The 15,222-nt window shown below is 49.5% G+C and overlaps 1 protein-coding gene across 1 annotated transcript in view; it reads left to right on the forward strand.

Annotated features, from left to right (window-relative positions):
* Positions 1-10,198, forward strand: part of LOC133353551 (AF4/FMR2 family member lilli-like) — a 42,136-nt gene extending 31,938 nt beyond the window's left edge. Inside the window, exon 5 of the mRNA XM_061569872.1 lies at positions 7,130-10,198. Coding sequence (XP_061425856.1) covers positions 7,130-7,696 — 567 coding nt within the window. The 3' untranslated portion in view covers positions 7,697-10,198. The remainder of the gene's footprint in view (positions 1-7,129) is intronic.
* Positions 10,199-15,222: the final 5,024 nt, after the last annotated feature.

The following is a 15,222-nucleotide window of genomic DNA, read 5'->3' on the forward strand; positions in this document are numbered from 1 at the left end:
TCCTTTTTCGTTCAATGAGGTGCAGTGGCTACTACTTTAACTGTGACAGCTGGAACATCCTCATCGATACCTGGAACAAATACATATACTATATTTAAAATAATTGGCTGTAAAAATTCGCATCAGATTCCGCTGCGAGTTTTTAGAGTCCTTTACCGAGAGACAAACCCATGACCCATAGCCTCTAAACAGCTGGCAGTTCACCGGCATTGTTGGTTCAAGCAAGCCTGACTGTGCTGATGAGGCACTGAATGTTGAAACCGGTCCAGAGTTTGCTTGTGTTGAACCAGTATTAGTCCGTTTAACACGTAGAAGGTTTTCGCGACCAATATCATCCATAATCCAGGTTTTTTTTTGGGTTAGATCGCGTAAATATATAAATGTGTCGTTAAACCCGCCACCACCCGACACAGCCAATTAGTGAGGGTTGTCACGTAAACAGAATTTTCTAACTACGTGACTTCACCGAAATCACCAAAGAGTATGGATTCCTGCAGTCACGAAAGCCTCAAATCAAGATAGAACATGCCAATTCGTTACTAGTACAACTGTCGCCTGATGAAGCTAATTGTAATTACTGGCGAAATGTCGTACTCAGATTGTAAATGTTGTGCCTTGGCTCTCCAACACACCGGTGTGCTGTACTAGTGACGAATTGGCCACGTTCTGTTTACGCGACAACCCTTACTAGTTGGTTGTGTCGGGTGGTGGCCGGGTTTAACGTCACATTAATATATTTATGCGATCTAACCCAAAAAAACCTGGATTATGGCTGAGCCGCTATTACTAAGATCATGGCACTTCCAGAAGCACAAGGTGGCTGATGGGACAGATCTGTGAAGAGGGCGTGTTGCCTATTTACATTTCTTTCATTTCTTACCTTCTCCACAATGACACGAGTGGCTGGTTGCATAGTTCATCTTGCGGTTTGATCCCATCTCGCTGTCTTAAGAGTGTGTGCTTGCCGCTTTCACGCTCCCACTGCTTGTTATGACATCTTCACGTCACCCTGTCGTGCGTTCTCTCTGTGTCCTGGGTTCTCTTCTTTCCTCATTCTTGACTTAATTGTTTTACAGAGTTCCTTGCATTCTAGGTTTTGTGGTCATGTGTCATCTTGACAGACTTCTTTTCTTCGACTTGCTTTCTCGGCCGTCACACATCGCATGCCCCCACTATTTTGTATATCTGAAACATTCTCCCGCCGATTTCAGTGAGTGCTCGTTACAGTCTTCGATGTTTTAGCCGGTAATGTAAATTTCAAAATTTTGCTTCTCTACCAGGGATTTGAATCTGTTGCTTAGAAAAGTTCGCTTCCAAGTGAACTAGAATCTGTGAGAGTAACCATCGTGTTCTTGCCTATAATCATTTGCGTCCACTCTTTAGCCACATTGAAGTGCGTGCCACGCATAATACCATCCGTCAAATGTTCATTAATTATATTACATTCATTGCGTAGTGGGAAGCAGAGAGCAGTGTAAAAATAGACACCTTTTATTTAGTCCCCTGCTTCTATGCTCCCACACCTACACTACCCGCCTTCAACAACCCACACTGACCGGCATGGTGAAGTATGGTCAAATAACTCCCACCGCCCGCACGGCGTGGCGGAGGCCCTCATCCAGCAGTAGATTGACAAAACGGGCCGTACCTGTCCGCATGCACTCATCGAGCACAAAGCAGCACCCTGGACATACGTTCATCGCTGTAGGTTGTCTCGTGAAAGGCGACGAAGTTGCCAATGGAGGGACGCTCCTGAAACTCAATCTGAGAGAGTGGCGTGACTAATCCTCGGGTGTATTCGGCAATAGGTGCTCACTTACAGGATCGCCTTACGGCAGGGGCCAGCCTTTGTCAAGCTGCCTTAGTGGAGTTTTCAGTTGTTTTCAAAGGAGTGACATTTGCTATTGTGCGTGGTTGTTTTTTTTACGAGAATATTTTCAAACGATACGTGTAATGATATTTTGCCGATTAAAAAAAAATAAAAGCGAGTGACGGAAGTGAGCACGAATATGTGACTCGCTTAATCCTGCGACGTTCATCACTAACGCAAAACAAACCAATTTGATCGGACCTGCGGTGTGTGCAGGAGGGATGATGTTGCTTGGTTCGCGAGGGCCATGGAAGATCGGGCAGAATTTACAGGCGACGGAACCCGGTTCTCACACCTCCCATTCCTGTGGCTTTGAATTGACATTTTATAACCTATACCATCTGTATAAATATACGCGTGCTGCCATCTGAAACATCTGAACCAGGCGTTTTAAAAGCAGGTTTTACTTTTGGAAACGCCTCGATTAGAAAGGTGACGTGGACAATTACACGCAGTGGTGCCGCCCGGAATTATCAAAGCGAAGGCTTCAGGCCCCAAGCAGCTCAAGGGCCGCAGATTCGAGACAAAAATCAGTGGTGCACCAAATATTAACTCGAATTCCGACTCCTTACATGAAAAAAAAATCTAATTAATCTCTATCTTGTCTGTACCTTTCTTCTCATGTAACTATATCTCTACCTTTTATCTCTATTTTGTCTACATTCCTCTAGTCGTACTATCTCCTCCTCTTGTCCCTTCTCACGTCTACATCTTCCATAATACAGGTTTTTTGTGGGTTACATCAGGTAAATATAAATGTGTCGTTAAAACCCGCCACCACCCGACACAGCCAACTAGTAAGGGTTGTCACGTAAACAGAACGTGGCCAATTCGTCACTAGTACAGCACTAACCGGTGTGTTGGAGAGCCAAGCCACAACATTTACAATCTGAGTACGACATTTCGCCAATAATTACAACCAGCTTCATCAGGCGACAGCCAGGTTTGTGATCTGGCTGTCGCCTGATGAACTAGTTGTAATTACTGGCGAAACAACACATTTATATATTTACACGATCTAACCCAAAAAAAACCTGTATTGTGGATGATATTGGTCGCGAAAGCCTCCGTGTTAAACGTCTATATTTCTTCTGTTATCTCACCAATGCAGGGGGGTGGGGGGGGGGGCAAAATAACCTCTGCTTGGAGGGCCCAAATCGGCCAGGGCCGGCACTGGCTATGCACAACACGTGTAGATGACCGGCCCTTTCACCAGAGCGCAGCTGTACGAGAGGACCCCACTTTGGGGTCGCGGAAGTTATTTCACCACACCGGCTTAGGCAGGACTACTTCAATTTAAAGCTTTCGTGACTGCAGTGATTCATCTTCTTGGTTCTTTCGGTAAAGTCACGTAGAAGGGAAGTACTAAAATAATAACAATAAAACATAATAAAATAATTCTCACGACGTTTCGGCCACAACGCAAGCAGCCGTCCTCAGGTGAAGACCTGTTCTTCAGACGCTGTCTTTCCGACAGACCTGGTCTTCGCTTGCATTGTGGCCGAAACGTCGTGAGAATTGTTTTATTATGTTTTATTATTTTATTATTTCCCTTCTACGTGACTTTACCGAAAGAACCAAGAAGAGGACTACTTCAATTATGTTGCCCACGATGTCGTCCCGCGGCAGCCCATAACCAGCCGCTCTACGCACGGTGGTCGCCCTTCCGCGCGCTGTCCATGCTCGACGCCGCGGAGCCGAACGATGTGCTGCTCTGGTTGGGCGAGGGCCTGACGGACGAGCAGGGTGGAGACGCGACACCAAGAGCCTTTCATCCTATTTGATTTCAGAAACCAAGCGTGAATAGCAATCAAGACCAATGTGAGACAACAATTTAACTTTGCTATGCTAGAGGACTCATCATCGTCATCATCATCATCATCACCACAATCCATCGGCAGATAGCCCAAAGGTGTCCACTGCACATTTCGTCACTTGTTTTCACCTTGGTCCATCTTGTGCCAATATGCTCAAGTCGGGCCACATCTTCCTGGCACCAACCACCCATGCCATCAAGTCGCGTCTCTGCTCCGTCTCCCTCTCTTTCACGTTCCTTCCATTTTTTCCGAACGGCACACTTTGAATGTTCCTGTTGTCGTCGTCGTCGTCGTTGTCGTCCATCCTACGTATGAGTCATCAACACACCGAGTGTTCCTACACCCCACTGCTCTGGCGCAGGTGAAGGGCAGTGGCACAACTTCCTTGGGAGCCTCGAGTCTCGCAGCACTGCATCTGGAGCTGGGAAGTAGTTGCCATGGCAGCAGTAATTGCCATGGCAGCCGTAGTTGCCATGGCAGCCGTAGTTGCAGGAGCCGAATGGGTCTCCAGGCATCCCGAAGACGAGCAGGAAGTCCGATGGCCCTCTCCCCCTGTCAATTGGTGGAAGCGCTCTTGGACTCCTCTCACACATCGGCCTGACCACCCCCCCCCCCCCCCCCCATGACGCTCTCAGCAGAATCTCCAGCTCGTCAACCGCCTGTTCAGCCTCTCATTGGCCTCTGCTCTACGTAGCGTCGGCCTGTCCTTGGGCCCAAATACCAAAGGGATTCTTCCTTGAGAAAATACCTCGCGTCTCTCTTCACCGTGACTCTTATCATGAATCCCATTTCGCCACACTCAACCCTGCTTAGCATCCAATAGCTGTCAGATTTCCGAGGCACACAACGTAAACACCCACACGCAATGTGACGCGTGCATCATGAGCTTAGGCATATTTCTTGCACCCCGTTTGCGCAGTGCCGAGCCAGTGGGGTATACACTCCACGTTCCTGTGGCAGAGGCCATGATGCCCATGAAAAAAAAGTTCGTGTTAACTTCCTGCAAACCAGGTACGGGGCACGTGACTTTTCTATCTTAAAAATGTGAGAGGGTGACCCCCTGCTACTATGACTTGAATTCCTGACAGTTGTAAATCGCTTGCCGAATGCTCAAACTGCAGTGCCGCTCTCTTCTAGTGAACAATAACGATAGTAATAATAGTGTGTGTGTGTGTTTAAATCACTGTTCAACGCCCATCATTCAGGGCAGGGGAAAAGACACATGCAGACACAAAAAATAATAATTATTGTCAAAGGGTATGATGAGATCATGTCATCACCACCATCACCACCCTTTGTGCTGCCGAGGCCGAGACATCTCAGGAATGCCACGCGCGAGCTATTCGAGGCGACGTCGTCCGTGGCATGCGCGGTGCCGAGCGCAGTCGGGTCCCAGGGGGGTGCGCAGCGCGTAACCCGAGAGCCTCACCTGCTCGCCGTGGCATTCGTCGTCGTCGCGCGCACAGCCAAGCCACGCCGCTGCTGCCCCTGCGGTGCATTGTGTACATCATCAGCGGGGAGCAGTGGGGAAGGGAACGCGGGTGGTGCATCTGTCGGTCGTCTCAGTCAGTAAACCCCATGGCACCTGTGGGTCTCTCCTCCCGTGACCTCCTGCCAAGTGACTATGTCATAATTTGTGCGGCCTCGAGGTGCACCTAGCCTGGCACACTGGCACAAGCGCCCCGGTGACGTCACCTCCGCTGAGTGGCGAACGGCGGTTGTTGTTGCAATCAATAGCACTCATCGTGATCATCAGCCATGCTGAATCTGACACTGAATGAAATCCTCCACAAACCGCCATTGTCTCTCATGGCCCTGATGTAGCGATCTGTTCAGCTGATTTCACCGCTCCATCTCCACGTTGGAGGTCCTCTCGGGTGCGTTCTCTGTCTTGTCGGTCGCCGGCCATCAACCCTCCCTGCGACGTCTCCTGCACGTGGACGTGACTGTGCGTGCCTGTTACTACTGGTGGAGTGTTTAGTGGGGCGGTGGCGGTGGCGCAGTAATTAGCGCGCTGCGCTACAAACCCGGCGACCCGAGTTCGATTCTCGCTCACGGCCAACACCAGTGACGATTATCTGAACCGGTCTTGGGCCTCCCCTAGGTCGACTCGGCCTCAACGTGGACGTGACTGTGCGTGCCTGTTAGTACTGGTGCAGTGTCTAGTGGGGCGGTGGCGGTGGCGCAGTAATTAGCGCGCTGCGCTACGAACCCGGCGACCCGAGTTCGATTCTCGCTCACGGCCAACACCAGTGACGATTATCTGAACCGGTCTTGGGCCTCCCCTAGGTCGACTCGGCCTCAACGTGGACGTGACTGTGCGTGCCTGTTAGTACTGGTGCAGTGTCTAGTGGGGCGGTGGCGGTGGCGCAGTAATTAGCGCGCTGCGCTACAAACCCGGCGACCCGAGTTCGATTCTCGCTCACGGCCAACACCAGTGACGATTATCTGAACCGGTCCTGGGCCTCCCCTAGGTCGACTCGGCCTCAAATGAGTACTTGGTGCAGTGTGTAAACATCGCTACTGGGGGACAAAGATGCCTGGGCGTGGTGCTGGCCACCCACCCCCTCGTGTGCTGTGCCGGCCTCCATAGGTGCTCGCTAACAGCACTTGCTCCAACAGGTCTGTAAGGTTCAACAGGAAATATTTGTTGTCATATATGTCCATAGTAAATTATAAATACCAATGCCAATAAAAATGAGAGGAATGGCTTTTTAAGTCTCAAAACTACGACATCTCTCTGGAGATCTTGTGTGGGGCATGTAAGTGCATACTGATCATGCGTGTGTCCGAGTGTGCATGTGTTAGGTCAGTCAGGCATGATGCTGGCCTCTCCCCCCGTCGTGCACCGTGCCGGCCTTCATAGGTGCTGCTCGCAAACAGAAATCGCCCCAACAGCCTGTTAAGGCTACACGGGGATTTTTGCCTTGTTTGTGTCTACTTGTGTTTTTACCTTCGTTTATGTGGGTGGGTGGCGACACCAATGCCGGATGAAGCGAGTCGCATCATGTTATAAAGGGGCCCTAAATAAACAAATACGTAAATATTAAGAAACATACATTTTTTACTTGCATAGTAAAGTAATTGTATTTTTTCATTTGCTATACAGCCAGATAATACGACAAATCGCTAACTTTAAACACCCAGTCGTTCATAAAAGATGAAGGCGGTATAGTACTATAGTAATAGAGCAAGTGCAGAATCACTGAACCGGAATTGATAGCTTGAAAGCATTTAGCGCGGGGCCCTTGAAAGTGCCGGGCCCGTAGCGTCAGGATAATCCGGCACTGTGTGACACCCTGTTGGGTGGCCTTCATCCAGCAGTGGAATGACCACGGCTGCTGCTGCTGATGATGACCACGACGACAATGAGGCACCGTCGCAGGCTCTCACGCCTCTCCTACCCCCCTTCTCTCCGCCACCCCTGTCCCTGCGCGCACAGAGCAAGCGCTTCCGCCAGCCGCCCGCTCCGCCCCAGCGCCTCCGCAGCTCCCCAGCGGCCGCCCTCTTCAAGGATCGCACCTCCCACCGGGAGCCCCCGCCGGGAGCCCTCGCCTCCTACCGCTCCTCCCTCCCCGCGGGGATGCGCCAGGGGGGCCCCGACCAGTACCGGTCCCACCAGGAGTCGTACAGGTCGCCTCAAACCTACGACCATCACCAACAGCACCATCATCAACAGCAGCAGCAGCATCAGCAGCAGCATCAGCAGCAGCATCAGCAGCAGCATCAGTCGTACCGGCCCAACCAGACCCTGCTGCAGCATCACAGGAACATTTCATCGCCGCAGCTGTCGGGTCTGGGAGGAGCCGGTCGCTACGGGGGCGACACGCAGAGGGGTCAGCGGAGGGGGTCTCCCGGGGAGGGTGGGGGTAGCGGGAGTAGTGCGGGGGGCAGCGGGGGGTCCCCCCGGATCGGCCGGAGTCAGACGGCCGCGATGCCACCCCCGAGGGCCTCCGCCGCTTTCCGCACTCCAGGCTCGAAGCTGCAGGCGCACAGGCAGTACACCTGACGTGGGAGCCGTGGCGAGCGAGCGAGCGTGCGTGCTCCATACACTGCCGGCTTTCAGGAGGGTAGGCGCACCAGGCGGTGGGGTCGTTGTAATGTTCATTTTGTATAAAGCCACTTTGTGAGCTGTTTTGGAGCATGATGGGGCAATGAAAAAATATACATAAATAAATGCCCTTTCGTTCGTCGCTCTGTATGAAATTTACGTTTTCGTTCAATAGCCAGGGATTCATTGCAGCTGGGTTTGTTCACGTCAGTGACACTGAAAATACTTCCGTACCCGGCACACTACACCCAGTTTACCTTTAGCTATGGCTACTTACTTGTCATGTGCCACCTACTGCAGTCTACCAGCAACCTAGATGATATTCAGTGAGAAATGCATCCCTGCCAGCTGCCTATGAATGGGCATTCCAGACCAGTGTTAAGGCATTAGCATTCCTTTTTAACACGACAGATTTGTTTAACAAGTCTTGCTTTTCTCGTGAGATTCTTTGGTTTGCTCAGTCAGATGCTGCTGGAAAATATTTGCCTGGAAGCACAAGAAGCCTGATACATTGAAAACATAATTCGATGTAAAGTCACCGACCGATGCTTGTTTTATTTATTTACTTTGTTTCGGTTATTTTGCTACGGTTATAATATTTCCTCTTCTGTTCCACCTTTTGTCGCGAGACGAAGGAATTATTTTTTGGAAACTTACGCAGCGAGCATTGTGACCTCACACGGCCCCCGAGAAGATGACGTGGCAGAGATACTACTGAAGTTACTTTAATATAGGCCCCATTATCCGCAATTGGTGGCGCATTTCTTTCATATGCCTGGCAATGAGTGTCCATCGCATGGCGATTAAACCGAAATGTTGAGTGCAGAGCTGGTATATGCCGAATGAGATGAAAGCCAAATCGATGTATTTTTTTCTCAATGCAGTTATTAAGTGACCATGCTGAAACCATCAACACGCTCCATTCGAGAACCCAGTTAATAAGGAAAATCTTAAACCCAGAATTGAACCCAGACTCTCAGCCGTGTCAGCTCAGTGTCTCCGATACGGCATTCAGCCCCCGAGCTACCTCCTCTCATTCTTGTATTACACTCTGCGTTTGCACCGAGTCTCGGGGCCCATTATCAAATGGCATCAATAATTACAGTGTAATTTTGTGAATAAGCATGTCTTACGGGGTGCATAGTAAATCCTGCGGGCATGTGCGGCGGTGGCGCTGTGGTTAGCGTACTGCGCTGGGAACCTGGCAACTTGAGTTCGATTGCTTGTCCATCAACCGGTCCGGGGTAAGCCTCCATGCCATTGATCAACCTTCAGCGACTGCTTTTGGTGAAGTATGGTCAAACAACCACCACGACTGACACAGGCATGGGGAGGCCTTCGTTCAGCAGTGCAATGACAAGGAGCAATAAATAAAAAGGCAATTTATCCTGTTATGACAAAATATATCTCATACTTGAAAAACGAGTGTCTAAGAATGTGCCTTAAGATTTGTCGTGAAGATGGCAGCGCTTGTGCACGTGTTAAGCATACAGAGGCGGCGAGTTACGCAAATTAAACTATTTGTATTTGACCAGGTAAGGCCCACTGAGCTATGTAGCTGTTTTTCAGAAGCGACCTGGCCACAAATGATAGCTCAACAAAGTAGCTTATCATGTGGAATTTTAGATCAGCCAAATAATGGAAACGTACCTTTCTAAATGTGGAGAAAAGTGTACGCGACCGCGGGGAGAACATCTAAACTCCGAATATACAGCAGGCATCAGGGTCGGAATCGAACCCACGATCTCCCGTATACCAGGCGAGGTAGTTAACATTTTGCCACGTTGGCGATGCAAGGCCAGAGGTCTGCAGATTATGTCATGCAAACTATTTCATGCATTTGCAGAATGGTCGTGACGAGAATGTTTCTCACCCGGAATTAAAAAAGCTGAGGGTAGCGTTGACACGATGGCTCGCACAATCGCACTGTGAAGCCAGAAGCATGAGGCCGATTCCGGGCCACGGCTAACTTTCGTGGCGAGCTGTACATCTGAACCGGCCCTAAACTGCTTCTCCGCACCCCGGCCCCACACATCTTCAAACGCCACTGACCAGCGCGGTGAAGTATAGGCAAACAGCCGCCGCTACGGACATGGCATGGTGATTTCTTTATCCAACAGTGAAATAACAGCGGGCTGTGAATTAAATATTACTTATTCGAATGATGAAAATTTGAGTGATGATTGATTCTGAAGAACTTGTTCAGCCGAGATGTTTTATGTGACCTTTGCTATGTTGGCTGGAGTTCCCATCGTGCTCAGACGCTCCCCACTTCAGCAATGTTTGATTTGGGCCCTGAGATGTTTGTCAAAACATTTTGCGGTGGCACGAGTTTGACTTCATCGCCAGTTTCGTATCATGTCATTAAACCTTTTGAGGTTGGCTCTCTCTCTCTCTCTCTGCTGGATTGCTTTCCGTGCCGGTGATTTTTATTAAACAATAAATATCCTCTTAACCGTGGCTACTGTTATTTGTGGCCCCAGTTGATCTGTAAAAAAAATATATTATCCGCGGATGGATGCACCTTATTACCTACGCGTGTTTTTATCATTGTGGATAAGTGGCGTCCGCGGATAAGAGGATGGGCGGAGTGGCGGCGCAGTGGTTTGCACGCCGCGCTTTGAACGCCACAATCGAGGTGGGCACCACCACCTCCACTTTTTCCAACCCACACTAACCGCGTGGGGAAGTATGGCTAGACAACCACTACGTGGCATGGAGAGGCCTTCATCCAACAGTGGATTGACAACGGACTGTAATGGTTAATGATTATATTGCGAGACATTGCCTGCAAGTGGGAGAAAATGTATCCTCTTATCCGCGTTATTTGTGGATAATTCACCCAGAATTGGTCTCTTGGAATCGCTGAATCCATCCCCTCATCCAAGGGCTTTCTGCGCAAGCCAGGAGTCAATAGCGAGTGGTGGCAAACTCATCGTATTGTCTGTGCGTAACCACGTGGTTCCAGAGGCAATTTCTTTTCGGATAAATGCAGAAGATAGGATCTGCCAACAGCACCCCCACTCAACACCAGTGCGGATAAGAGGAGTTCTAGTGTGTAATGTGTGCGAGTGATGACGGAGTCTATACTTGAACCCACAAAGCCAGGACCCCCCCCTCCCGCACTGAAAAAGCCACCCCATTTCATAGAAACCGCGACCCAAATAACAATTTGCTGTCATCTTATTGAGGCTTCATTACTCTGCTCGTGCCTGGCTATGCTCCAGCATCACTGGGCCTGTTGTGTGTCTGGCCATGCTGGCACCTGCCTGCGCTGCGGCCACATCGGAGGCAAGAGTTGGCACAACCACACGCAGGGTTTGCCGTGAAAACCCGCTGGGCTGCAACCTGGTCAGAAGATTGCAGGTGCCCTCGTGAACCCATAGGTTGGGGACTTTAAAGGGTTACCTCCCCGGGAGTCGGGATCGAACCCACGGCTGCCTGTACACCACCGCCACTACGGTGGCCACAGACTTGTGTTACGGGCATTGTCGGCTTGTTGAGAGACTCGGGAGTGCGGTCGGGTTGTATTCGTGTATCGAAATGTCGAGTTCGACGCGGATTTTTGAACGGGGAGATGGAGCTAATGCATGTGAGGGAATGGAGTCTTGAGATGATGCCCCTTGCTGCACGCTGAAGCGAATTGCGTTGAACGAATTGGCACGTACTGTTTAATTTTCAGCAGTATTTATTATTTAGCTCCGTTCCCAGGGCTGCTTCGCGTATACACGGTACACTTAGAGTGTACAGATGATTACACACGTTGTTTATATTTAATTTACGGTGCCCTTTAAATTTCTAGACTCTTCTATTCACTCGGCACTCCTCGGTCTCCAAGCGCAATCCGGCAGCGCGATAGCAAAAGGGCAGTTGTGTTTGTATAAGTTTCACGGACGATACGAGACATTGCTGCGGAATTTAATGTGTGTGTGTGCAAAAAGTAAATTGGAGGGCAAGATTGTGTCCGTGTGAATTGCTCCTTGCACCTCAGGGCTATCTAAATCGGCTCAAGCCTCCCATAATGAACGTGGCTTCTGTGTGACCACCCTCGCTCTGAATCCATCCCCCACTCTCCCCGCCACCCCCTGCGAACATAGACGCTGCTCCTCCTAATAAAAACAAATGCCTAATTCGCATAATTTTTTTTTATCATGAACCGTTTGATTTACGCAAAGAAATTACCAACATACATTTTGAAAGGGGAGACAGGCAAGGTCTTTGGTTTTTTCGGTAAAGTCACGTAGGTAAAAAAGAAAATAAACGACTTTACCGAAAAAACCAAAAAGTATGGACCCTTGCAGTCGCGAAAACTTCAAATCTAGAATTATAGGCAAGGTCTTCTTTGCGTGGCTGATGCAGCTGTAGGAGTGTAGAGCAACGAGTGTCATTGGACATTGACGTTGCGGAGGCAGGCAGGTGTGTCACGGGCAGAGGAGTGCGTGGCTCTGATGCCTGCTCCGTCGTGTTTGTGAATTGGACATTGAGTTGTTCTCTGCTCCGGGGTCTTTTCTGGGTGGCCACGGTCGTACACCGAAGATGTTTTAATTACAGGAAAGGTTCATTTCATGGCACACAACAAGTGCTCTGAAGAAGGGTAATTTCCTGAAACATCGCCATTAAAAAGTAGTTTTCCCTTTAAGACCACAGTGTCAGTGACAAATGCGTTGAGGGGGCTTTTTTTGTACTCCAGTAAATAGCTTTACGACGGAATTCACGTTCCATGGGTTGATGATTTTAATAGCTTTTTGAAGTTACATTTTCCCATTGTTGCAACACACAAAGGCAACGCTGCCGAGTCTTGAGTGTAAGTGGAACGGCCTCGTACGCTCTGCCAACCGTAAACACCGCCACTGTTATCACCAAAGTGACTGTGTTTTACACCGACGTGCGTGAGTGGAGCATTCGTGATATTGCGTTAACCCGTATTACACCACGAGTGGAACAAAGCCCTTATTCTTCTTGGTTCTTTCGGTAAAGTCACGTAGAAGGGAAATAATAAAATAATACAAATAAAATATAATTAAATAATTCTCACGACGTTTCGGCCACAACGCAAGCAGCCGTCCTCAGGTGAAGAACAGGTCTGTCTGAAGAACAGGTCTGTCGGAAAGACAGCTGTCTTTCCGACAGACCTGTTCTTCACCTGAGGACGGCTGCTTGCGTTGTGGCCGAAACGTCGTGAGAATTATTTTATTATGTTTTATTTTTATTATTTTATTATTTCCCTTCTACGTGACTTTACCGAAAGAACCAAGAAGATGAATCCCTGCAGTCACGAAAGCTTTAAATCGAAAAATAAAGCCCTTCTTGTTTGACCGTTAGTTTTCAATTTGCAGATTCGTAAATGTATGTATGTTGAACTTCTTTCGCACCGTACGTGGCCAACCGTTGCTAATCGGAGGCGCGATGAATGAGTCGTCGATCGCCGTACGTGGACGAGACGCAGAGCAAAAGAGTTGCTGCGCTTGAACAAGGGGCTTCATAATTTCGATTTGATTCAACAAAATAACTCGTCATTGACCGCTAGCCCCTGCAGAGCAGAGCGGGGAGGGGGACAATTGAGTGGTTAGTTTAAATTGTTGTTCTTCTGTCTTTAAATGGAAAGCCACGACCACTGTGGCCGGAGGTGCCGCATGAGGCTGGCAACGACGAACGTGATATCATGCACCAAATAACGTACAGAAAGCAAACCAATGTGCACTGGATGTCATGCAGTACAACGTCGCTCATCCGACCATCGCATGTCCACGCTGACTGTTTAACCGCCCGCTCCCAGTGCAGCGTTTGCGCACGACGACGTGACCGTCGTGTCCTGTCGATGTTCACAAATCAGATCTTTCCACGTGGCCGCCTGGACCGCCCTCCCCCCCATGTAGGTCGGTCGGTCGGATATGCGACGTTGTGCTGTGTGACGGCCACTCGGGCAACACGCCTCGCTGCCTACAAACGCAACGAGACGTGGTGGCCAGACGCTCCGAGACGTGAGAGAAAAAGAATGTGGTCGCAGAACGGACTCGTACCAAATTCCTGTGGAATGAGCTCATTTTGTTTCGTCTCCCGCTGTTGCCATCCCCTCCCACGTCGGCTGAGATGCGCTGTGTGGGGGCGGGTGCAGTCTGCCAGGTGCAGCTCTATGATCAGTGAAGGCTCCCGACGTCAAACCACCTGTCCGTCCAAACAGGGTGGCTGTCCTTCGTGGCCAGTGGATCTGACAGCCGTTGTTAGCCCTGCTGCCTTCATGTAAACACTCATTACTCGGTGGAAAACATCTTAATATGTAGAGGACCGAAGAGCTTGGTCTATTATTGGCACCGGATCAACGTCTGGCTGCCTTCCAGCTTGTGTCTAGTTCCTCGCGCCTCTGAGTCGTCTCTCTCTCTCGCTGTGAGAGTAAGCGAATACAAGTTGAAAGCATTACGGGTGTGTGCACGTGTACGGCCCTGTTTGTCGATCCGCTGTTGGATGAGGGCCTCCCCACACCGTGCCTGCGGGCTCTTGAGTATGAGGGTGGCCACTTGTCCAGGTTTGACCCGGACATCCCGTTTGAATTGGAATCTCGTGTTCAGGTGGCAAGAATTGATTCGTACGGAGATCTGGCGCCGCTACTGTGCTGAAACTGTCTTCCAGTAAGCTGCGCAGTTATTATAATAGACACGGGATGAGAAATGTGTCTGGGTTTGTTTCTCCAGTGGCCTGATGCCAACCCTCAGTGGGTGTTGTTTGACCGCACTTGCATCGCGCTGGCCGGCGACCACAAGCATAGCTGCTCAGTAGCTTCCAACATCCGTTGTGCATCGTGGGCACCTGCCCGGGCCCTGTCCCGGCTCAAACCCTGCTTGGCTTCTGAGATTTGACGAGATTTGACGCATTCCGAGCGATGTAGTCACAGACCAAGGCCCGAGAGAGTAATAGATGTTAAATTAATGTTGGGCGTGGTGACACTTCGCAGGCCGGGTTCGTGGATCAGGGTGAGGTCATTGTGTGTGGGTGAGAGAGGCCGACAACAACATGCTGGGACGCCAAAGAGCTCGTAGAAAGCAGCACGGCAAGTAGGCTGCTGGCCTATCTGTGTGTATGAATTGTTGAGTACTCGCTGTGTATAAGACGTGAGCGCGTGTGCCACTAATGTAGATAATTACACTGGTCAAAAAAAAAATTCTGTCCTGGACTTTTGCAGCTGTTTTAGACTAATTTCAGGGTGCTGATTCCAAATCTGATCTCAGATTTGCTCTATCACATCTCATTTTATGCTATCGGCATACCCCATTTTCATTGATTTTACCCGAAATTAGCTTTAGTGTTAAAATATGGTGCTGTATTTTTAGGATAGTGTGTTTATAATATCATTTTATGTAGATATCCGCATTTATTTAATATTTTTCTTCTGCAGTTTTTATTGAAAATGCAATATTTGATTTCTCAAAAACCTGATGTGATAGACAAAAACTGATGCCAGATTTGGAATCAGCACCCCAAAATTACCT

The sequence above is a fragment of the Lethenteron reissneri genome, chromosome 44 (genome assembly GCF_015708825.2).
Source record: "Lethenteron reissneri isolate LAM-NWPU_2019-01 chromosome 44, ASM1570882v1, whole genome shotgun sequence".
Classification (NCBI taxonomy): domain Eukaryota; kingdom Metazoa; phylum Chordata; class Hyperoartia; order Petromyzontiformes; family Petromyzontidae; genus Lethenteron; species Lethenteron reissneri.